At 41.3% G+C, this 25665-nt stretch overlaps 1 protein-coding gene across 1 annotated transcript in view; it reads left to right on the plus strand.

Moving 5' to 3' along the window:
- The window catches only part of NPAS2 (neuronal PAS domain protein 2), a 151723-nt gene that overhangs the window by 43564 nt on the left and 82494 nt on the right, over positions 1–25665 (plus strand). Inside the window, exon 2 of the mRNA XM_054009832.1 lies at positions 21048–21101. Within this exon, the coding sequence (XP_053865807.1) occupies positions 21048–21101 (54 nt within the window). The remainder of the gene's footprint in view (positions 1–21047; positions 21102–25665) is intronic.

The following is a 25665-nucleotide window of genomic DNA, read 5'->3' on the forward strand; positions in this document are numbered from 1 at the left end:
CCTGTTTTTGTGCAGACTAGAGTTGTGAGGATTCTGCTTATATATTCTGCTGAACTTGAGTCTTAAGAGTTAACACTACCTTAAATACAAAAAAAAAATACAGGAATTGTGATATCCACGTTGGCACCCTGAAAGTTTGGATTTTGTGTGTCGTACTGTGTAAGAAATATATGGTATAAAAACAAATCTTAGTTAAGCAACTGCTTAACTGATTACCCGTACCACCTTTCTTAGGATTCTTTTAATTTTTCTTGCTTATCTAAAGAAAAGGACCCAAGCACTGAATTTAGTTTTATTGAGTTATTAAATATCCTTAACACCAGCATCTAGTAGTATAAGATCTAAAAAGATAAAAATAGTACTGGACCATGATTTGGCTAACACAAACTAGAAAATTGGTTGATATAACCATTCTGGTTTTCAGAATCAAATCGCACAACTGCAATAGAAAATAACACTTGTACTTACTCACTGTCTTGGGAAGGTGGCTTTGTATTGATTTTTGACTCAGAGTACCTCAGATAGGGCCTCATTTGTGTCAAACTGGTTATTAATTCTGGTGTTGCCAACACAACAGAGGGGAAGAAAATCCAAAAGTAACGCATAAGACAGTTTGTTCCATTACTTACATGCCAGTTCACCAAGCTCTCCTTCCCAATAGACTGCTAATAGTCAACCCTCTTAATCTACTTCCCCACAAATTATACTAGCCCCAGGATCTGACTAACACTCCGAACTATTTAATATAAACCCCTACATTTATGACAGACTATATAGAAAGAATGCAATTCAAGAGGCTTGTATACTTGTTATGTTTTATATTTGGATGGTCCTAGAACTTGGAAGGCAGTATGAAACTGTTAACTCTGGTAGACACATATGCAAAGTTCTGTAGTCTTAGTTAACAACAGTAACTTGCTCAGTTTCAAAACTACTTTACAACAATCTTGACTGGGCTCCATTACAAAATAAGGACACATACTGTAACTCTGTGACAGTCTTTAAAGCACGTATATACATGCATGTACCACTCCTTTATTAGTTAGGTACCCTGTTTCAGGAAGTGGTCAGTTGACTGATTTGTGTTGTCACCCGAGAGAGAGCCTGCATCTTTGCTCAGCCATCAGCTTTCAGCTCAGTTATTGTTCACAGCGGGAGTTGACACTGCAAACATAGGTGTAGCAAAGGACGGAAACAACTATTGTCTGTTCCCAGTGTGCTAGTGGGCAATTGGAATTGCTGGAAAATAAAGACAATTAAAGATGTCTGTCCAAGATAGGTATTTGATGTCACCAGGAGGACTCCCAGGTGACTGGCCCAGGACCTCAGTCTTCACCCTTCCACATGTCCATACTTTCAGGAAGTAATGTGCTGAAGGAGATAGGCTGTTTTATCCCATTTCTTATAGGTGGGTCCAACTTGGTTTCTCTTCTTGGAGGTGCTAGCATGGCTCAATCAGAGGGTGACCCATACTTCTGCCAAAGATTCAAAATATCCAACCAAAATGATAATTGTCCTCTCACCATCCAATCAGGGAACAAGACATCACCTTTAGAGTTTTTGCTGCTAGGACTGGAATTTTGGGCAACACATCTTGTCACACCGGCTTGTGTATGACAAGTTAGTCCATTGCTGTTGGTATGACGTGGTCAGCAACTTATCTTCTCTGCAAATCACTTTCTGTGAGCCCCTCTGTGATGTATCCCTTGGCCAATTTTGCTGTTATTCTTGCTCAAGTTGCAGTTGCGCCATCAACACTTTACTAGCTGTTGAAATGTCCAGTTTATAGTTCATATAATTTATAAAAAGTTCCTTCATATTCTTTGATGCTCTTTAAACTTGTTTCAACAATCCATTATACAATGCAAAGTCATGTCAAGAACTGTAGTCCTCCAGCAGGCCAGAACAGGTGTATAAATCTTCTATGTATGGCTAAGCTGAGTCTGTGCATTATTAATCAAATAGCTACCTTTCTGATGATTCCACTCTGTGATCAAATGCCCTTATAAATACACTATTTTGGTTACAGTTCCTTTTATTTACTGCCTCTTTCAGCCCAGCTGTGTTTCACTGACATGATAGCATGAGCATGCTTTATGGCAAATATTAGCCTTACTTCTTCACTTTGTCACTACTAAAAGAAATCAATATGAATGCAACCTGTTTCTTTTCCTAATAGGATTAATAAGGTAAGCCCTGTCATTAAAGTTTACAGTGTATTGTCCAAAGCTGAATCACTTAGTTGACTTCCCTTTTATACATATAACTTCATTTAAGCATTATATTAGATTCCACCTAGTTCCCTATTTTTCACTACTCTATCTGACACATCATATAGTAACTTAATATTTAATATCAATTTTTAAAGTTTTTTCTGTCAGTCCTCTGTCCTGGGTAATTCTTAAATAGTAATAATTCATAATTTTGGGCCTTAGTTACTACAACTGTTTTGTTTTTCAAATCACTGCATTCTTGGTAGTATTGCAAAATATTATGTCTTAATACAATTACTAATAAGCATGATATCAGCACAGACCTATGAATGTTTATATGTTGAGCTCATTGAATAAAGAAGTTTATCACTTATCTGTGAGGAAGCTTTTAATTACTTTTCTGAATTAACTCCAGAGGTGAATGGGTAGATAAAAGATGCTTTATTGTTTTCCTTTATCTTTACTGAGATGTCTGTATTTGTATTAAGCTCCACCTTTGATCTTTTATTCTTTCTTTGCATTAGTAATTGAAAAATATTTGAGTGCAAACAGACTTTAATATGTAATTTCCATTAGTCCATTGTAGTTGTTACCAAAAGCTTTTTTTTTATTTAGTCCTTAGCAGTGATAAATTCCACTGTTCACAGTGTTAGAATTGAACATTCAACAACATACTTCAATGAAGAAAACAACATAAGAATTGCTGTACAGAATTAGAGTTTTGATCCATCTAGTCCAAACTCTTGTCTTTGACACTGGCCAGCACTTCAGAGGAAGGCGTAAGAAATCCTGCAGCTGGCAAATGTAAAAAAACTCCTAACATGGAACAACTACACACAGTATGGGTCAGATTTGATGGGCCCCTCTGGGGATGTAGTGAGGACAGTGCAAGGAGCTTCTTCCATTTGCAGGCTCTGTGCAAGGGTATATCACAATCATGATCTTTCACAGAGCAGGATGTGCAGGCATAATCCTGGATGCACAATAGCTCCCAGGATCCCCCTAGGTTTGTGCAGGTCTGCACTACGTGCAATGTGGACCATTGCCTGAATGCCACAATTTGGCCCTTTGTTTGCACTGAAAAAGGGTAGCTCAGGTGAGGAACCAATCAGAGGCTTTCTATATTCCCTACCTCTGTAGAGAGCTGATATGCAGCTACCAACCTGATAGAGGGAAAGGTTGGGTCTGGGCAGGGGAACAGATGGTTGAATATGGGAGGGAGCTTTCACCCTTTCCTTATTAAGCTCCCTGAGTCAAACCAGCCTCTTGTGAAAAACCACAGCATGGCTAGTGTATGTACCTAGTACATGCCTTCAAGTTCCTATGTGATGGCATGCTCTCTGTGCCTTCTCCATTCCAGCCCCAAAACTCTTTCATCTCCTTCTACCACACATGTCTATGTGCCTTTTACTGTACTGCCCTGTATGACTGGAATGCTTTCCTCAAACCTGTTCACCAAGTCACATGCCTGGGACTAATTTAAATTCTTCCTAAATACTCCTTTCTGTCACCTTGACTACAAGCAATGGAGGTGAAATGAAAGGTAAAAATAACAAAAGATGTGTTTTTCAGTGAAACCAACGTGATATATCCATGATCTTGTTGTTGTTACCCGAGGTTTTCCTCTCTCCCATAACTAGGGCCCTATGAAATCCGTTTTAGTATTGTGGATTTTTCAGTGAATTATTTTCTGATTTTGTTTTTTTTTCATTTTTTTAAAAATTAACTCTGGACCCACGTCTGCCACTGGGGGGCAGAGAGGGAGGCGCAGAGCTCCTCTGTCCCCGATACAGAGCTCCTCCAGCAACGGGACTGCAGCAGAGAGAGAGAAGGGATTCAGTGTTATAGTTTTGATTCTGCAATTCTGTCCATTTCATAGGGCCCTACATAACCTTTTCAGCGAGACTTCTATTGTCCCCTACTTTAAACTATGGCTCTGACCCTGCAAAGATTTATACATGTGCTTAACAAGCATGGTGAATAGTCTCAATGCAGTCAAATGGGACTACTCAGTCCATAAAGTTAAGTACTTGTGTAACTCTGTGCAGGATCAGGGTCCTTAAAGCTTTACTGCCTAGCAGAATTTTAGGAGAGGGGAGCAAAAGTACCACAGACTGTCTTTCACTGGGTGTCTTTCACTGGGTGAGTGTCAAGCTGCCTTCTTGGGTGTAGGGAGCTGCAATTTGCATTCCCTTGCACCCAGGGAGGTGAATCAAACCTAAAAGAGGTCCAATTCATCTTTAATGTTCTGTCTACTCCATTTGTCATATCTTGGAAACAGGGCCGGCTCCAGGGTTTTGGCCGCCCCAAGCAGCAAACATAAAAAAAAAAAAAAAAAAAGCCGCGATCGCGATCTGCGGCGACAATTCGGCGGGAGGTCCTTCGCTCCGAGCAGGAGTGAGGGACCGTCTGCCGAATTGCCGCCGAGCAGCTGGACTTGCCGCCCCTCTCCGAAGTGGCCGCCCCAAGCACCTGCTTGGTAAGCTGGTGCCTGGAGCCGGCCCTGCTTGGAAAGACCTGCACTTTCTGACGTACAATAAAGTATATGAATATCTTGAATAAACAATGCATAATTTTTGTTAGGAATGTGCCCTTTGTTAAGTATAAAGTTCAGCATTATAATTTTGTTAGTCTCGTAATAGAGGGATCAAAATGTTTATTAATGGCACTCAGAAGCAGAGAGTTTGGTTAAATTAGCTACAAAAATATAATTATTATAATTAAGATTGCAAAGTACTAATGAAGTTCTGTAACAGTTACTTCTTTTCCTCAGAGATTTACTTTGCAAACCTGATTTGAATTTTATATTACATAGAGGAATTCTCTATCATTGTAAAAGGGAGACCATGAATGAAGGCTCCCTACTGTTAGGGCTGTGCTGAGGACAGTGAAGCCCAGTGCAGGGGTGGGATGGTTAGTGGTGCTACGGGGAGTTGCTTGGCAGGGGAGACCACTCATTTAGATGTGGTTCCTGGTTTCTCTCTCTCCTTGCACTAAGAGATTTCTGTGGACCTAGGGTTCCCTCTAATATCCCTCATGGGGGGATAGAGAGGGACCAGGCAAGTCCCCAGAATTAAAACAACAACTTGATGTCTTAGCAGGGGAGGTTACTGGGACTAGAACTGAGTCCTTTTCCCCCTAATCACGTAGGGTTTCCTTTGCCCGGTTAGGCCCCATACTCCACTCCAGCAGACAGCTGTATAAGAGAACAGTCAACTGGGAAATCACTGTCGTGGGCCATGCAATCTGTTCAGTCTCCTGGCTGGTAAAAAGTCAGCTCACTGTGGAAATGAAAATAATAATAAACAGCAGAGCACAGGAACTGCAGTTGCAGCTCATGCCTGTGTGGAGTGTTCCTTGCTCCAGCGCCCCTGACCCCCTTCCATGTGCATTCAGGCAAGGAAAGCCACAGTCTGGCTCTTCATGTGATTGTGACGTAAAGAAAGAATTCTTGAAGGTGACCGATTGAGCCACCCAATGATACTGCTTGCTGAGTATGGCACTGCTGAGGGTGAGTAAGAAGAACAGATTTGTCCACCGCCTGATTAAAAGAGTCTTCTACTGAACAGTGATGTGTTTCTTAGATACATTACAGCAACATATTTAAGCGACAATTCTTATTAATAATTATTTTCAGCAAGTAAGAATGTCTTACAGCTAATACTTTGAAGAAGACATACTGGCATGGAGCCAAACTCCTCCCCATTGTAAACTCACTGGAGTCAATTGAGTTATACTCCGGATGAATTACTGCATCTGTCATGTAAAAACATATATCCAGCATGCTTTACTGTACACTTTCAAACAAAGGACTCCATTCTGCTTCATTTGAAGTCTATGGTAAAACTTGCATTGTCTTTATGGGGCTCAATTATGAAATTGCTGCACCATCCCACAGGAAGCACCAAGAGGTGCCCTTCCTCCTAGAGCTTGCCTGAGTGCAGGAGGAGCTACATCCTTTCATCCAAACTCCATCCCACAGCCCCACCTAGCTGGCTAGCCAGTATGCAGTCGGGCAGTGCTATGGCTCAACCTCCTCCCCTTTTTGCCTCTTTGGAGGAAATAGTGAGGGAGAAGTGCCAGTCACATTTATAAATTAAATAATGCAAGGTTTTAATTCAGAGCTAGCTGAAATAAAACATTTGCCTGATCTACTCACAAAGTGACAACAGTTTAGCTAAAGGTCAGATGTTGCATGAGGTTAGTTAAACCATGCAGCTTTGTGTATGGACACTCTTACATTGGTTTAAATTTGTTTTACATTAGTTTAACTTGGCCCAGTTCTATACCATTATAAGACAGTCCACACACAGAGTTGCCCTGGTGTAACCAAATCAGAGATGTCAGAATTACAGGAGCTAGCTGCATTTCTCTCCTCTTTCTGATCTCTCTCAGTGCATCCCCATAGGTGTCAGGCCTTGTGTCTATACCTCTCCTGGGGTGGAATTCCGCAAGCCTCCCACACCTAGACCAGGCCCTGTGTATCAACTTTGCTTACGCAGCAGGCTCTGACTGCCTTCTGCACCTATAGTTTGTCTCTCTGGGAGTCTGTGTTATACAGAGATCAGACAAGCTTCTTAAAACCAAAGTATTGTTTGTTTAGCAGTAGGAACTAAACATTTAGAGAAAAGGGATTTTAAAACAACAGTCTTCACACGTCTTTCTTATCTAAAGGCTTACTATCACCTTATAGTAGCATAGGCAGGCCTAACTTCTTCCTATGCCACCGTGGGTCACGTGTTTCAGTCTGGTCACCTGACCACCTGCCCTTCACCACCCCCTCTTGAGAGGGGCAATGCCTTTTTAAACATATACTGTTTGATCTCCTGGTTCCCAGACCTTGGCCCTGCTTGTTAAAACCAGTTTTGTCAGTTGGCTGGAGCCCCAAGGTAGAATCTTCCAAGCTAATAGTTCGGGAATTGTCTTTTAACAACCCGTACGTGTTTACCAATGGGTGGTTTATCTTATGCCATTGTTTCCCTTCCTACTTGTTCTCCTTTCTGTCCCTTATTAAACTACAGCAATATAGTCATACAGTACACATCCCAATAACCAGGTCAATATACAATATTCGTAAATTATTGCAGAGCAGCTGCAATTCTGTCACAGCTGAAACATCCCACCGTTAGTTAAACTGGTGCACCTTCTGTGTGTAGACACATGACTAATGGAGTCTCTTCTTTGCATCATTTACTCAGACACATTTACAGAAATGTAAAGATTAGTTTCTATTTTAAAAATATACTACCAAAATAGCTGTACATGATTCATCTCCCCAGAATTATTAAATGTCACATCATGCAGAGTAAGAGCAAAAATGTCATCATGTTATTGATGCAAGGGCAGTGGATTATGGGCGTTAATATTTGTATTTATTTTCACACTTCAGATAGGAAAATATTTTTTTTCTATATTATACCTGACTTAGGGCTTGGTTTTGCCTCTTCTCTGCAGCTACATGGTTACACATGTGGGAGGGCGTAACATGATCTGTGTAACTCTAGTTGTGCCTTCCACCTAAGGCTCAAGTATGTTATTGGGAATAGAGTACAGCAATGATGTAGCTCCCACTTGACAAGGCAGGATGGTGGGGCAACCTGAAAGGGCCTTCTTCATCCGCAGCAGTCCTAGGGTCTGCACAGATGGAGCCTGAGTTCCTGCAGCGGGTAGGGCTCTATGAATCTTCAAACCTCTGAGCTTTGAAAGGAGATGAACTTCATGGAGTCGCCTATGTACTTTTTCCTTCCTGGGGGGTTCCCCTGGGATCAGGAACATGTGACTTCATGTTTGGAAATATATTTACTGGGGCAGATCCTCAGCTGGTATAAATTGTCATAGGTCCATTGAAGTCAGATTCTTCTCTGCTGTAAATGTCTCTGAAGTCAGTAGAGTTACACCAGAGATGAATGTGGCCCATAAACTTAAAAATCCCAAAATGATTTGGTCCTTTGCAAGCCATATATAAATGGTTTACTAGACAAAGGGAGGATAATGAGTTCAGTCTATTTCAGCTCATGAATGTCCTGTTTTGAATTTAGTGCTACTGTAATCTGTTGATTTAAAAGCATATTCTCTTTATGGTAATATTAGCAAACAAAATCTCCTTCTACATGGTTGCATATAGGAGAGGGAATTGTGTGGATAGGATTAAAAGGATCCTGTCAAGTTTATTGCTATACCAGAAAAATAGGCCTACCTTGACAGTAGTCCCATCTGGAAAGGCTTACTTTGTGGACTCCTAGGACTCTACTGTTGTTAGTGTTTTCCATCCCCTGCAGACCAAACCAATTAAAAAGCAGCCTATGAGGTTTTTGTCAGACTAACAATTACGGAACCAGTGCACATATATGCTGTTGGTGTGTATGCACTAGCTCAGTGTTTGACGATCACAATGAAATGGTTGCAAAAATAAAGAAACAAATGTTGGCGGGATTTCAGAACTCTGAATATCTTATAGTTGAGACTATTTTCAAGGCAAGCTTTTTTGGGCTATTAATTATTACACTGTTTCTTCAAATTTCTATCAACTAATCTAATCACCAATCATAGGGGTATCTATGTAGGATGTCTCAACACCTAAGCCCCAGTCCTGCAAAGATTTACACACATGCTTATCTTAACCCTATGGGACTACAGAGTGCGTGAAGTTAAGCATATTTGTAAGGCTTTGTATAATCAGGGCCCTAGATACAGCAGTTTCTAGTACTTTATAATACCTAAGACAGACAGGTAGATGGGTACATAAAGTTATCAAAAATTATACATCTTTGAAATTGAGGGCTTGTCTCGGGAGAATGTTTTCTATTATCATAAAGAGATATTATCATATATATTTTAATCATGTTCTAAAAATGACACAACGAACACATAATGTTTAGACCCAGTCTGTATTAAGATGTTTGTCTTGCATTCCTTTCTTAGATGACAAGTATAAAACAGGAGAGGCAGGTCAGTGTGGGGGCGTGCTATATTCCCTGCAAGATAGCAAAAACTTAGTAAAATAGGCCCTGGGAGTTTATCTAATGTGTGAACATATCCAGTGTAACTGACTTGCTTAGGGTGTTCCTGATAATAACGAGATTTGAATATCCAGAATTGAAGTACAAATCAGTATACCTTATTGTCAGACAGCAGGGCTCTAGTATGTTGTGCGAGTAAACACGTAGTACAGTTGGGTTTTTTAAACCTGTGGTCCACAGACTGTGGGGCACACCTCTCTAGGGAGGTGCAGAGGAATGTCCAGGGAGCACAGTGGGGCCCAAACCAGCGCCCACAGGGGGCAAGGAGGGAGCGCCACCCAGCCCTGCTGTGTCCCCAATGATTATTTATTTTTTGTTATAGAAAAAAAAAAGTGTTTCCCCATGTGTCCTCAGTCTTTTCGGGACATTTTTGTATTATCCAGAAATCTTTAGTCTAGTTCACCAAGTGGGGGGCTGTGCCCCATAAAGCCCTGATTTCCAATCCCAATGATGTCACTGGTTTACTGCACCAGCTTGGCAAAGTCAATTAGGAGCAATTTTTTAGAACACTTGGAAGAGCTCTTGGGGACACATGGTGGTGTAGTAAGTATTTATAATCTAAGACATTCTGTCTGGGCAGGGCAAATGTAGACACAGTACCTTAATGGGGGGTGTTGGCAGAGCCATCCTTTGCAGCTGCACTGACTTCTGCTTGAGGTGCAGCATACACCCTCTGCCTTTGTTGATGGATGCTAACTGACATACCTGGTTGACTACTCATCCTTGGAACTGCAAAGTATTTCCAGACATGCTGGACCCTCTGCCTCCCCTGCATTCAGGAATGCTAATGGTAACAATCTACCTAGTTCTTGCATAGTCGTGCAAGTAGGGTGCAGTATCTGTGCAAAAGGAGCCAGAATATAGTTTTAAACTGCTCTGTGCCTCAGTTTCCTTTTCTGAAATGTGGATGATAATAATAATTTACTGCAGAGGCTATCATTTGTCTGGTTGTATAAATGCTAAGCATTATTATTTTTCCCAACTGGACATGTTTTCCCCCACAAAGTGTGCAGTGAGCTATGTTATTATTATGTGTCCTGTGACAAGCCCAGGTTCATCATCACTGTAGTCAATTCAGAGTGAGAGGTGACTGTGAACAGACCATTACAATCACATCGTCAGTTCATCACAGGGACCAATGTTACTGAACTGACCTACTTTTGCTGTACGCCTACGGAACGCTAATCCTGTTTAGCATTGCTGGAAGGGGACAGGCGCACCAAGGAGCATTCTGAGTTGTACAGATGGCAGCCTTCACTGATGAATGTTATTTTAATTTGTTAGATCTGTTTTCTGTAGTGTTAGGAGTGATCTGGGCAAAATTTAATTAATGTGATATATTTGGTCCATTCACCAAAGGTTGAATAATATTAATAATTAATAAAAGTAAAAATTAATAAACATTTATCTAGTGACCTTCCATCAGAGACCCCAAAGGACTGGATAAACTTTACAAACTATGGATAAGGGAGAAGCTGTGAATGTGGTATACCTAGACTTTAGTAAGGCATTTGATACGGTCTCGCATGATATTCTTATCGATAAACTAGGCAAATACAATTTAGATGAGGCTACTATAAGGTGGGTGCATAACTGGCTGGATAACCATACTCAGAGAATTGTTATTAATGGTTCCCAATCCTGCTGGAAAGGCATAACGAGTGGGGTTCCGCAGGGGTCTATTTTGGGACCGGCTCTGCTCAATATCTTCATTAACGACTTAGATATTGTCATAGAAAGTACGCTTATTAAGTTTGCGGATGATACCAAACTGGGAGGGATTGCAACTGCTTTGGAGGACAGGGTCATAATTCAAAATGATCTGGACAAATTGGAGAAATGGTCTGAGTTAAACAGGATGAAGTTTAACAAAGACAAATGCAAAGTGCTCCACTTAGGAAAAAAAATCAGTTTCACACATACAGAATGGGAAGAGACTGTCTAGGAAGGAGTACGGCAGAAAGGGATCTAGGGGTTATAGTGGACCACAAGCTAAATATGAGTCAACAGTGTGATGCTGTTGCAAAAAAAGCAAACATGATTCTGGGATGTATTAACAGGTGTGTTGTGAGCAAGACACGAGAAGTCATTCTTCCGCTCTACTCTGCTCTGGGTAGGTTAGATAAATGTCTATCAGGGATGGTCTAGACAGTATTTGGTCCTGCCATGCGGGCAGGGGACTGGACTCGATGACCTCTCGAGGTCCCTTCCAGTCCTAGAATCTATGAATCTATGAATATGACTCTTCTCATTTCTTCTTCTTTCTTCTTTTCAGTGTGTGTGCAATGTGCCTCAGGTGGCATGTGACTAGGATTCATCATCAAATTTGATCCGCTGGGTTGGATCATTAGCTTCCCCGGCTTGGGCCGTGTACTGACGAAGAATGTGACATGAATGTTTATCTGTTCCCTCCCCCTCACTTGTCTCACTTATACCAGTATCTCTGTTGAATTCAATAGGGTCTGGACTGGCTCACTCACTGTGAGTGCCAACCTCAGGGCAGATAATCAACAAGCAGGACAGAGACCCCAAACTGGTGGTATGTTCTATAATTAGATTTCACCAATTCAGTAACAAGCAATATAACCGTCTTACCATGGAATCAAACAGTCCCCTTGGGCATTCCAGTCTATCTTGCCACCCACGCAAGCTGGACCATGTGATAGATGGTCCTTTACACCAAAAATCACAAAAAATATTCAGGTAACTCCCAGTCCCAAAGGACCAGTCACTTACCCCAAGTCATTTGTACTCAGATCTCAAACCAAAGACAATGTTTGTAGCCAATCCTGTAATAAACTAATTCAAGATTTAATTAAGAAAATAAATGAGTTATTTACAAGGTTAAAACAGGAAACACACACATACATGAGTTACAGTCTTAGGTTTAAAAAGGTAATATAAGCTTCTATAATAACCAGTTCTATGTGTACTTTAGGGCTGACCCATGCCAAGCAGTATGGGGATCTCAAGCTTATGTTTAGGAATCTCTGTCCCTCAGACTCCGGACAGCATAGAGACCAAATTTCTCCTTGTCAGGGATTTTTTATATCCTTCACCCCAGAGAGAGTTAGGAATGCAGTCAACAAGATTTTTGTTCTTCGATGCTACGCAATGCTTCATTTGCATTCAGTGGGCTATCTTGTGTGCAGACTGAGACGTTCTACCTTAATTAACATTCCTTTTCCTGTTTGGTGAGTTACACAATTACAGAGGGTTACAATGTACACACTCAATATAGCTTCATACCATGGGATACAGATATTATAAGTAGGATTAAAACATGCAGTATCCTACAAGGATTCCATAAAGTCTAAACACTAAACACATTCTTAAAACACTGATATCTGTTTTAACTATACTAACCCACAGGTGAGCCAGACTGGTTTCCAGCTATGCATTTGTCAGCATTCAGTGAGGCCCTGGTCCTTGGCATGAGCTGGCTCCTGATCTGCCAGCATCACGAGTTACTCCCAATTTACCTGGTGAGAGGAGATTTATGCTGTGTATATATAGGGCTCAGTTCTCTCATCACTGAAATACAACCATCTCCAGGATGGAATGGAGAAGCAGTTTAATAGTGCAAAGCTATACCATACAACAGCTTCTACAGATAAAAATGATTCTTTTTTCCAACTAACCATTTTAAGTAGGTAGAATGTAAGGAATATAGCCAAAATACATTATGTGCCTTTTCTTCTTTTATTATAATCCCATAATCTTCAGATGTATTACCTACAATCATCTCCTCATCCCAAAGCCAGGCCAATGGAACATTAATATATGTCATACTCCATAATTTTAATACCCGTATTTGTTTTCTTTAGATATTTTTGTGTTGCTTCAACCCTGAAAACATCTGAAGAGCCATTATAAACTGAAGCATGAAACTCGGTGAAATATCAAATTTAGAAATATAATCACTCCATTTAAATAACTAACCAGAAAGGCACATTTAAAGAAATATGTAAGTCTTTTTTGAAAATTTTGATGAATATCTTCTATGTTTTTGTAATCTTCTTATTCCGTGTCTGGTTTTAAATGTAATCTTTTTTATGTAAGGATCATTCATAAATATTGAAAATGTAAATATTTTTAAACCGCAGAACAAACTATTCTCTGCCAAGAATCATTAGCCTTCATCAAGTCTAGAAAGTACAGTTTTCTTTTTACTGTGTTTTGTCCTGTTTGAAAACCCAAAACATTCTCTTTCCTAGTAAAAACAAAATTCAGCACGCTGTTCTTGAAAGGAGGATGATTAAGTTAGACATGCTTGGGCAAAAATAGCTCTAAAGCAGTACACTTGCCATTCCTGTGGATTTTACCTTTGCACTTAAATACAGTAATTCCCATAGCAATTGCTGCATTACATGACACCTAGTAACTTTGTTAATGCTACTATTCTGCCACAAAAAAATCACAGGGCCTTCTCAAAATAAAATGCACATTAGAATGAAAAGGGATTTTTTTATATTTGTTAGTTACGTTCCGGCAATTGTGCTGTAGACAACTCTGTTTTCAGCTCTTTAATTCAATTTGTAATTTTTCATTAACTTTTCTTTTCCCTTTTGTGTGCTATTTTTAGCAGTAAACTGTAGCATGTTTTTGTAACAGTTCAGAGGGTTATATTTGGCCAAGATGTAGCAATAGGTTGAATTCTTGATTCAGATTTGATTTGCGCTCAAATCTGGTCATTTATTCTGATTTACTGTATTTGTATTCAGACAAATCCAGCCTAATAGTCTACCTGTTGCTTTGATTTTTCTATGGCATCCAGCATGGCAGGACTATCTAAGTGCCCCATCCAAAAAAAATAAGAGTTAAAATAGGTGCTTAACATGGTCACGGCCGTCTTGCGGCTCTGTTATCTCTCCTCCTACTCCTCACATGTTAACCTTGCTCTGGTAAAACAGCAGGACATTGAAGTGAAGTTTAATAAATATTAGTAAGTTTGGCGCAGTCTCACAACTCAGAAGAAAAGAGGACGGCTGCTAGCTCAGAGTCAGAATGAAGCTCACTAAGTCTTGGTAAGATTCATTTTGAAGTCCTACTGTGGAGCAGCCAGTGAGACAGGGAACATGGAGATTAGAGCAGGGGTTCTCAACCTTTTTCTTTCTGAGCCCCATGCTACAACATGCTACAAAAACTTCACAGTCCACCTGTGCCACAACAACTGTTTTTCTGCATATAAAAGCCAGGGCCAGCAGTAGGGGGGTAGCAATCAGGGCAATTGCCCGGGGTCCCCCACCATAGGGGGGCACCACAAAGCTTAGTTGCTCAAACCATTATCTTTGAAAACTCATGATGATTGGGGGAGGTCCCAGATGACTAGAAAAAGGCTAATATAGTGCCCATCTTTAAAAAAGGGAAGAAGGAGGATCCGGGGAACTACAGGCCAGTCAGCCTTACCTCAGTCCCTGGAAAAATCATGAAGGAGGTCCTCAAGGAATCAATTTTGAAGCACTTTGAGGAGAGGAAAGTGATCAAGAACAGTCAACATGGATTTACCAAGGGCAAGTCATACCTGACTAACCTAATTGCCTTCTATGATGAGATAACTGGCTCTGTGGATGAGGGGAAAGCAGTGGACGTGTTATTCCTTGACTTTAGCAAGGCTTTTGATACCGTCTCCAACAGTATTCTTGCCAGCAAGTTAAAGAAGTATGGGCTGGATGAATGGACTATAAGGTGGCTAGAAAGCTGGCTAGATCATCGGGCTCAACGGGTAGTGATCAATTGTCTAGTTGGCAGCCGGTATCAAGCGGAGTGCCGCAAGGGTTGGTCTTGGGGCCAGTTTTGTTCAATATCTTCATTAATAATCTGGAGGATGGCGTGGACTGCACCCTCAGCAAGTTTTCAGATGACACTAAACTGGGAGGAATGGTAGATACGCTGGAGGGTAGGGATATGATACAGAGGGACCTAGACAAATTAGAAGATTGGGCCAAAAGAAATCTGATGAGATTCAACAAGGACAAGTGCAGAGTCCTGCACTTAAAACAGAAGAATCCCATGCACTGCTACAGACTAGGGACCTAGTGGCTAGGCAGCAGTTCTGCAGAAAAGGACCTAGGAGTTACAGGGGACGAGAAGCTGGATATGAGTCGACAGTGTGCCCTTGTTGCCAAGAAGGCTAATGGCATTTTGGGCTGTATAAGTAGGAGCATTGCCAGCAGATCAAAGGACATGATCATTTCCCTCTGTTCGGCATTGGTGAGGCCTCATCTGGAGTACTGTGTCCAGTTTTGGGCCCCACACTACAAGAAGGATTTGGAAAAATTGGAAAGAGTCCAGTGGAGGGCAACAAAAATGATTAGGGGGCTGGAGCACATGACTTATGAGGAGAGGCTGAGGGAACTGGGATTATTTAGTCTGCAGAAGAGAAGAATGTGTGTGTGGGGGGGGATTTGATAGCTGCTTTCAACTACCTGAAAGGGGGTTCCAAAGAGGATGGATCTAGACTGTTCTCAGTGGTACCAGATGACAGAACAAGGAGTAATGGTCTCAAGTTGCAGTGGGGAAGGTTTAGGTTGGATATTAGGAAAAACTTTTTCACTAGGAGGGTGGCGAAGCCCTGGAATGGGTTACCTAGGGAGGTGGTGGAATCTCCTTCCTTAGAGGTTTTTAAGGTCAAGCTTGACAAAGCCCTGGCTGGGATGATTTAGTTGGGGATTGGTCCTGCTTTGAGCAGAGGGTTGGACTAGATGACCTCCTGAGGACCCTTCCAACCCTGACATTCTATGCTCCAACTGCCTAGCTCCTGACCCTTCAGCCTCCCCTGTATCTTAAGCACAGCCTCTCTCAAACTACCGCAATGTGGGTGCTCTGGGGTCACATGCTAACCCTTCAAGGACATATGATAGGTGTTGCACATAACACAGAGAGACAGACTTTGCACAGGATTCTAAAACACCAGTGCTCTTTACTTAAGAGCTAAAACATAAGATAGTGCCCCTCTTGGGGGACTGTTTAGGTTCCCCCCACCTCATCAGACTCCTGCAGCAGCGTCCCTCTTTTTGAGCTGGTGAAAGTGACCAAAGACACCAAATAGATCAGCTTCTGCCTTTTATAACCTTTCGGTCCCTTTGTCTAGTAATTCCCAGATCAGCCTAGTGAGTTGGTTGCCAGAAGACCATCCCCAGACAAATCAGTAAAAAGACAATGGAGAAGACAAAGGGCTACATATTCAAAATGGAGTTTGCAGCTTGATAATGAGAGAATTATAAATTGTAAATTGACAAATTACCCAAATTCATATACCACTCCCTGAAAATCAGGCCCAATTTGTTTCAAGTTGGGCATCTAAAAACTGAGACCATACAAGGGCCATTATGCCATCTGGGGATTGCTGGAGCTTAACAGCACTGCAACTGCACACCTTCCCTGGACATGCCCCCGACTTGCTTCCTCCAATGGAGGTTATGAAGGGTGGTGGCTTAGAGGTAAATTCACTGGCTCTATGCTCCCTTGGATTTTCCCATGCTGGGGAATCCACAGCACCCTGTTCTGGCAGCTTTGTGGAGGAAGATTTGTCCCAATATGTACATGAGGTGAGCTGAAGGTTTCTTTCTTTCTCTTTAGGTATGTTCTCATTGTGGACTATCAATTTCAAATGCCGACTGATTTGGTGGCTCACTTCAGTGAGAGACTCCTGATAGTCTTCTCTGCTGATTCAAGCTGCTTACTATCTTTTGCTTACTATCCACCTGCTGACTCCTGCCATAAGAGTAAAGGCACAAACATGATTGTCATTGCTAAGTACTCTTATGGCTGGAGTCAGCAGGTGGACCTATTATTGATAGGGTTGCAAGTTCTTAATGTGTGAGCACTATTCAGTCTTCGAAGAAATACTGTATTGTTGTTAGTTTTATGATGCAAGTTCTTTTGGGAGGAGCTGTGGCAAGGAGCAAACGCATTTGTTCTCTGCCTTAATCACTCTAACGAGAGAAATCTCTGGGACTCAGTTCCGAAAGAGGGTGTTCCCTGTGTGCTGTCTGTGACCTCCCTCCCCTCTGTTCAAAGACTGGTTGGTATAGTATAAAATAAAAAAGTTGCACTAAGAATATACCCAGACTTCATGTCACTGATTTCTGCTCCAACAGGAAGCTGGCTTGCAAGGCCCAGACATCTTCTACAGCTCCTCAGAGGGGTGACACAACTATTTAGCAACAAATATAATTTGTTCTGCCATATCTATTTTATTGAGCACAGTTCTAATTTCATATGCCAAATACAGACTCACAAACATTGTTAGCAACACTTAAGGTGCTCTGGAGATTTGACTGTGTCAACAAATGGATGTGGAATCAAAGTGACAACTGGATAGTGTCTGATACTGGCAGCATCACAGCAGCTCCTAGATGTGACATCAGTCAGTGAGAAAGCCAAATCCTGTACAGAACAGAAGAGTTAGGTCTATTGCCAGTGAGTATGGGCATATGCTTCCCCCACAGTATAATTCCATGTATTCTGTAGATATCCAGTAAAACAGTTGTTCTTTTTCTCTTCATTAATAAAAAAGTATAAAATGGTAACAATTACTGCAGTACTCAGAATCAGAGTTTGTGTTCAAAATAGTGGAGAGGCCTAACCTAGTGATTTGAGCAAAGGCCTAGGGATTTAAGGCAAGGAACTTCTGGGTTCTAGTTCTTGGTTCTGTGACTGCTTCTGTGTTCTTGGACAAGTCATTTAACCACATTGCCTCAGTTCCTACCAATGGGCAAATAATTTTAAAAACTATTGAATTATTTGTTTGAAAATGTCACTCCGTTTGTAAAATATATTATTTGAGAATATATTTGTCAGTTCTGTTTATCAGTCTGACTCTGTGGCTCAGTGAATAATTTTAAAAAATATTTGTTGATTAATTTTAGAATGGTAATGAATGTTGTCAAATAAATTATTTGCTAAATAATATTCAGCTGGCTATATGAATTTCCCCATTATGAAATGTGGCTGATGATACTGACCTGCCTCATGGCGGTGTTGTGAAGCCTGATTAGCTAAAGTATGAAAGTTTTCTGAGCACTACTTACTATTATTTCTTTGTCTATATTCTGGATTACAGAACACAGCAATTCCAATTGAATTCCAATTCAATAAAATCCAACATGTGCCCTCTGTATTTCCTATTTATGATCCTCCACTATCCAATTAAAATCCCATTAAGCTTCTCACCTATGGTGGCTTTATCCTCAGACCAATGAACAGCAGCTTTTAACCTCCTGCTGCATTTGTATTGTTACAAAAAATTAACAGGATAATTTGCATATATACCTCATATTTCTTAGCTAACATGTGTCTCATGAGCTAATGGAGGATGACTATCTACTAGTTACTGACAAAATTATCCATAATTCTTCCCATTGATCAGTTTTCATTTTTGTTTTTAAACAAATAGACTTGAGACAATAAAATTCCTGAGCAAAATCATATGTTGAAATCATATTCGGCCTAAGTAATGCATATTCATTAACTTGGCCCTCCTTTTTTAACTTTTTATTGTATCCTGCTTCCTAAATTTTGTGGAATCATTTAATGGAAGGAATAGTGACATGGGATGCCAATTTTCAAATGACAGTGTAGGAAGTCTAAAGTTTGAAACATTGTGCTGTTGATCCTGAAAATCCTTGCATGGCGTGCAACAGGTGCATAAGGGTTTTGTGCTCTGATACAAGTGGGAGTACAATGGACACAGGTAATGATAAACGCGACGCTTTGGTCTCCTCACTGCTTGGTATTATGTCTCAAGCCTCCCTTCTTCAAAAGAGCACTTGGCAAAAGAGGGGCAGGCAGTGGACAGAGAATGAATGTATCAGGCTATGTACACGTTACCGCTTACATCGGTATAAGTTATGTCGCTTGGGGCATAGGCGCCCACTCCATGGATGCTCCAGGGCTGGAGCACCCAAGGGAAAAAATTGGTGGGTGCTCAGCACCCACCGGCAGCTCCTTGCCCCCCCGCCCAGCTCACCTCCGCCTCCACCCCTGAGTGCGCCGTGTGCCCACTTTTTCCCCCTAGCTCCCAGCGCTTGCGCTGTGAAACAGCTGTTCCGCGCGGCTGGGAGGGAGGGGGGAAAAGGGGGAACGCGGCGTGTTCGGGGAAGAGGTGGGGCCAGGGCGGGGATTTGGGGAAGGAGTTCAATAGAGGCAGGGAGGGGGCAGGGTTGGGGCGGGGAAAGGGTGGGGTTGGGGCGGGGCCGGGGGCAGGGGGTGCGAGCACCCACCGGTGCCGGGGAAAGTTGGCGCGTATGGCTCAGGGGTGTGAATAAGCCAACCCCTGTGCAACGTAAGTTACACCAACCTAAGCGCCGATGTGGATAGCACTATGTCAGTGGGAGAGTTTCTCCTGCCCAACCACCTGCGGGGGCTGGAGTAATTAAGTCAACTTAGAACATCTGCACTAGCAGTGCTACAGCAGGGCAGCTGCATCGGTGCAGTTGCACCACTGTAAGCTCTGTAGTGTAGCCGTAGCTTGAGGAGACACAGCTTCATCCTCGGCTGTGCTGAGTTTACACGGCTTTTTACCTGTCTTGCCTACATGATTTACCTATTTTACCTACTTTTCTTATGAGCTATGGCTGGCACTTGTCTGTATCTATTGCAGGCTCAAAATTGCTCATTCTTATAGAAGTAATGGACATACACCTTATGTCAGATCAAGAATTTAGTCAGTATCTGACCATTCTGTTCCGAAAAGGTTAATACTGACAGGTATGGTACATGTTCAGTTTTGCATTTGGGATTGCATTTTTTCTGTGTGGCAAGTCAAGTTGGTCTAACATAGCATTGACAGCTGCACCGCTTAAAAACCTATTGAACGCTAAAAACTAAGCTCAAGTCAGATAGTGAGAAGGCAGTTCAGTCTCCAGGCCCATTCAACCCCTGACTTCTCGGCTGAGACTTCAACAAGGGTCTCAGATGTTGTTAGTTGCAAGGCTAGTTTTTGCAACGTGGAAACCTGTACTCTAGGAACCAGACTGTGTCAATAGGACTTAAGTGCATGCTTCAGAGCTTTGTGGAATTGGGCCCCTAATGCATCCTCATATTACCTTTGCCTTTGGGGTTCCTGCCGAGCTCTTATACGAACTTTAAGCTTCCCCCAACTGGAGGAACCACCTGAGAGGGCAGCAGTGGAAACAATACCTGCTTTTCCCCAGGGATGAATCCTCTTTGGGACAGGGGGCCTTGAGTCTGCAGAGGGGTTTCATATTTACCTCCCTGCATCTAGCCCAATGGCTTTCAACCCGTGGTCCATGCCCACCCCCACCCCCGGGGGAGTCCACAGACTATGTCTAAGGGGTTCGTGAAAGGTTGTCATTACCATAGAGCAGTGGTTTTCGTCTGTGGTCTGCAGACCCCTGGAGCTCTGCAGACTATGTCTGAGATTTACAAAGGGATCCGCACCTCCATTTGAAATATTTTCGGGATCTGCAAATGAAAAAAGGTTGTAAACCACTGATCTAGCCTAGTAACTTGGAGAAGGTATCCACAGTAGACAGATTAGACTGTAAACTTTTCAGAGGAGGGACTGCCTTTTTGGTATGTGTTTTTACTTTGCCTACCACAATGGGGCCTTAATCTCTGATTGGAGCCCTTGGATGCTATTGCAGTACAAATCATTAATAATGAATCATAACATCTACAATAGATGGTTCTTAAAATTAAGGACTGAGTTTAAAACCCTGCTGACACACTTATTTGTCTTGGGTACTGTCAGTCTGTTATTACAGTAAAGCAGAAGTGACTCTGAGATTAACCTGAAGGTAGAGCTAATGACATGACAACTTATAATAACTCTGCATTCTTTCAACAGAAAAAGCTATTTAGACAATCTCATGGATGAAAATGAGAAAGACAGGGCAAAGAGGTGAGCACTTTTTTTTCTTTTATAACACTGTTCATTTTGTTGTGAACCTAAGATTTTATGTTGCTGCAAAAACTATTTTTTCCATCCTAATTAATCAAAAGGGAGAGAAAAATAAAGCCAAATACAACTTGAAAAACTGATGAATCACAAAGCACTATTATCAGCCATCCTTTAAGAATAAAAGCATGTCAATAGTGCTTCCTCTGAAAAATATCAGCAAGGCAAATACAAGGGTTATTTTTTCACATTACTGCATAGGATCAACCGAGGAACCTACAGAACGCTATTTCTGCCACAATACAACTGTCTAGTCTACCATGTGTATAAAATATCCAAGTTTTACGAAAAACACTTTGTAAAAGAAACACTGATTGTTCATTGAAAATAATGAGGTTACTCAGTTTATACATGGGTAATTATCTGATAAGAATTTTGGGAAAAAATAAAACAAAAAATGACTAATACTCTCAAATCACCTTATCACCAAAAACCAATAACATTATAAACATTACTTCAGACCTAAACATAGTCTCCTTTCATATGTACTTGTTATGGATTGGGTTAAACCCCATTGAAGCTAGGCTAAATGATGGCGCAGTTAAATGCCCCTTTGGTTAGTAATAGTCAAAACAGTAGAAGCCACCACCAAACACACAGATCCACTTAGCAAGACTGAGTCAGAAGCTATGCCATGCAGGGTGAGGGGTTTACCGGGATTGATACAGCAAATGCAGGGGTTAAAGGATTGATTGATGGAGCTGTTGTGTGTGTCTGTTTTTGTGGAAAACCAGAGAAAACACTAGAGAGCAAGGGCAGAAAAACCAAGGGCATAATCAGAACAAGCACTGGGAATGTGGTCTTAAGAAAACGTAAGCGAGAGTTTAGGGAAAGAAAAAAAAAAGCTAAGAGAGACAGCTTTTGAGCTGAGTGCTGATTGGAAAAGGTGCCTGCTACTGTGAGCAAAGACACTGTCTCTTGTTGTTTCATTCCTGCTGTGTTCAGGGGAAAAGGTCTTTGTACATTCTTTGTAAATAAACAGTATTGCTTCAAAGAAACATCTGGTTCCATCACCAATTACTGCTCCTAACTGGAACAACCCACAAGATGCTGAATTTTTGGCTAATTGATTGGGTCTAAAGCAGTAACGTGCTATTAACTACAGTGGTAAAGTCACAGTTAATACATACACAGGAAATTGCTACTAACACTTTGTAGGGGTTTCCTTTTCAGGTAGAAAATCATTTGTTGCAGTAAAACTCCATAATAATTGGCTGGCACCAGGAGTGTCACAGAATCTGTTTGCTAGCAGTTTTTTTGGACGTGTGATCAGTACTGCAACCAGCAGTTTAACTGGTGTAGAAGGAGCCTTAGGTTGCGTGTATTTTTTTCCCTTTGTTCTTTCTAATGAAAGTATTTCCAGTCCAGGCACAACTAGTTGGTCCAGGCTCGTCTCTTTTGATTCTTTTCCTGCTTCTTCCCTCCTGCAGCCTTTTTTCACTAATATAGGTCAGAACGCTCTGCAGCCCGGCTCAGCTGTTCTCCTTTGCTTCTTTTCTAATTCATGCATGCTCGAGATACAGAAGCCCACTGTTCGATACCAGGAGCAATGTGCTGACCTAACTGCTGCAACCACTTAGGACTGCAAGGAATGTCTTCTGAGGCAAAGGGCCTATCAAAGTTTTCCCAAAGCCACTGTGCCAACAACACTCTTCACAAGGGACTTAATGCATGAGAGTTGCTAAACATAGTATTATTAATGCACGCTGCAAAGAAGCACAATGTAAGGATACGCCTAACCATCTGTAAATATGTAGATATCTGTGAATGGAGGAAGAGGATGAAGGGAATGGATGCCTCATGCCACATTACATCATGAAAAAGATGTCTTTGGAGATGGTATATCGCAGCTGAAAGTTTCATACAAAGTGTCAAGAATTATAACATTGCTGGAATGCGGGGTTGTTTTGCAGGGAGTGGGGAATGAAGCAAAGGGGAGAATAGAGGGAGGAATTCCAGATTTAACTGTCACTACCAGTTCACACACTTAGGTTCAAATTACTTTTATGATGCATGCAAGGCAACCATTAAAAAGGGGGTTAGCGAGCAACATACACACAGAACGGACATAGGAAAACACATATCTTAAATAGTGGTAGTTATTACCATCTGCTGATATTTTAATGCCTCTTTTTTTTTTGTAAGGAGCATTTTTGGTGATATATAGGGTCAAGCCTTTGTTAATATTTACTCAGAATCAAAATTCCATTCAAACAGTGTATCTTTTTCCCATCAACATATCCCATATTGCTTTGAAGATAACCAGGAGATACATAACCTGGACTAATGGTATGAATTGTGCAATTAGAATTTGCTTCCTTTAATAGTTTGATATAGTTTGTGTCGATGCTCTGCTCTGCAAGAGATTTCAACACTGCATTGATCTCTGTGCTGTCGAGCGCTGCACTACAGATATAACCTTGTTTGATACTCCCGTTCGCATCCCAGTTAAGAAAGATGTGAAACAAGGAGACACGGTTTCACCAAAACTCTTCACAGCCTGCCTCGAAATGGTAATGAGGCGAATGAATTGGAAGGGTGGAATCAACATCAACGGAGAACAGTTAAATCATCTCAGATTTACAGAAGATGTTGGGTTGATCACAGAAAATTATATCAAACTACAGAAAATTCTGCAAGAACTCAACACAAAAAGCAGCCAAGTCAGACTGAAAATTAACCGCTCCAAAACAAAATTTATGCGGTCTGATACCTTACCAAAAGTCCAAATAACAATCAAGGGAGAACAAAAAGAAGAAGTTGAGCCATATGTCTATTTGGGCCAAGAAATTAACATGTGCCATGATCAGGAAGGTGAACTCTCGCAAAGAAAGAAAGCTGGTTGGTGCGCATTCAGTTCTATCAAAGATGTCCTCCAAGGAAAAATGAACAAGGCAACATGCAGCAGCCTTTTCAACTCAACAGTACTGCCAGCAATGTTGTATGGCAGCAAAACATGGGCACTGATGAAGACAGAGGAGCAGCCACTGTCTGTCACGGAGTGGGCTATGGAAAGAAGAATTCTGGGAATTTAAATGCGAGACTGAGTCCCCAATGAAGTGATCAGACAGCAGAGTGGAGTGCAGGATGTCGTTGTTGAGAGCAGGCATAATAAAATGTGATGGGCCAGGCATATAACGAGGCTCACTGACAATCGATGGACTACAGCTGTCGCTGAGTGGTACCCACAGGAACTGAAACGACCACTTGGCCAGCCTCCAAAGAGAAGGGAAGATTTTATCGTGAAAAGACATGGCTGCATATGGAGAAGGAAGGCCAGGATACGAGACGAATGGAAGATGTGTTGTGATTGGCGCAATCTGTATGAGGGCTGAAGGACTGATCCATCAAGGTGATCAAGGTGAATAGTATGAAATTAAGATAAAGACAACTTCAGCAGAGTATCAGGGATAGTGCCCTAATAGTGAGATTTACTAGACTATGGAATAAGTTTCCAAGGGAAGTGATGGAACCTGCATTGTTCATGACATTTAAATCTGGACTGAACAAAGCGCTAGCAAATATAGAATCCTACATAGGCAAAGGGATAGATTAGATGACCTAATCAGATTTTCTGTTTTCTTCCTTTAAGGATTCTACTCTGTTTATAGATTTGGCTCTTGGTAGAGTTGTTTCCACTACAGAAGTTTTCAGATTTCCTTTGTGAATAAAATGTCAAGTGTTAAAAATAGGTACTTTCTGGTTTCTGTCAAAACATCTTTTACTTTCTGGGCAAGCAACACATACTCTATATATGGTTGGGGAGTTTCAGTTTTTGAAGGAATGGGAGCCTTCAAGCTAACCCGGGCTGAGGATTGAATTACATGAAAATAAAATGTTGGTTTTCTTTAAATCTACTTGAATTGTTCGGAAATACGATGAAGGTGGATTCAAATCTTGTCCCAACAGTCTTCTGCACGTGTAACAGGAGTAGCTAAAATCCATTAGACAGCATCCACCTAACCTTTTGTGTTCAAAGCTGTAAAATAACCAAAGATTGGCTTCTTTCCAGTGCATCTCAAAAAGTATTCAGGCCAGAGAGCAAGACAAACAAAAATTACTCACACCCACCCCCCGTCACTGGTAACGTATGGAAGCCTCCATTGTGATATCTCTGCTGAAAATATTTATTGCCATATTGGTCCTTAGAGGAATGTCAAAGTTGGGTTAAATTCTATTCTTATTTACACCAGTGTATGCCCAGGTTTCTTCATTAACTGCAGTGGTATTACTGGATTGACGCTGGTGTTACTTTTAGAAGAAGTTGGCCTGTTAATTATTAAATCCTGTCTATTTTAAACCACATTTTTAGCTTGTTATACATTTAAGCCAAATAAATCTTAGCCTATGATGTTCTTGTTTGTCTGGAACCTTTCAATGGAGTAAGCAGAAGTTCGGGCATGTTTTACAGTTCATTTTCTGCCTGGTCATATAAGCCTAGGAGACACCCTCCTAGAAAACTGTCCATTAACATACATAAAAAAATACTGGGAGACCAAGGGTGCAC

This window comes from Malaclemys terrapin, chromosome 1 (assembly GCF_027887155.1).
Source record: "Malaclemys terrapin pileata isolate rMalTer1 chromosome 1, rMalTer1.hap1, whole genome shotgun sequence".
NCBI lineage: Eukaryota > Metazoa > Chordata > Testudines > Emydidae > Malaclemys > Malaclemys terrapin.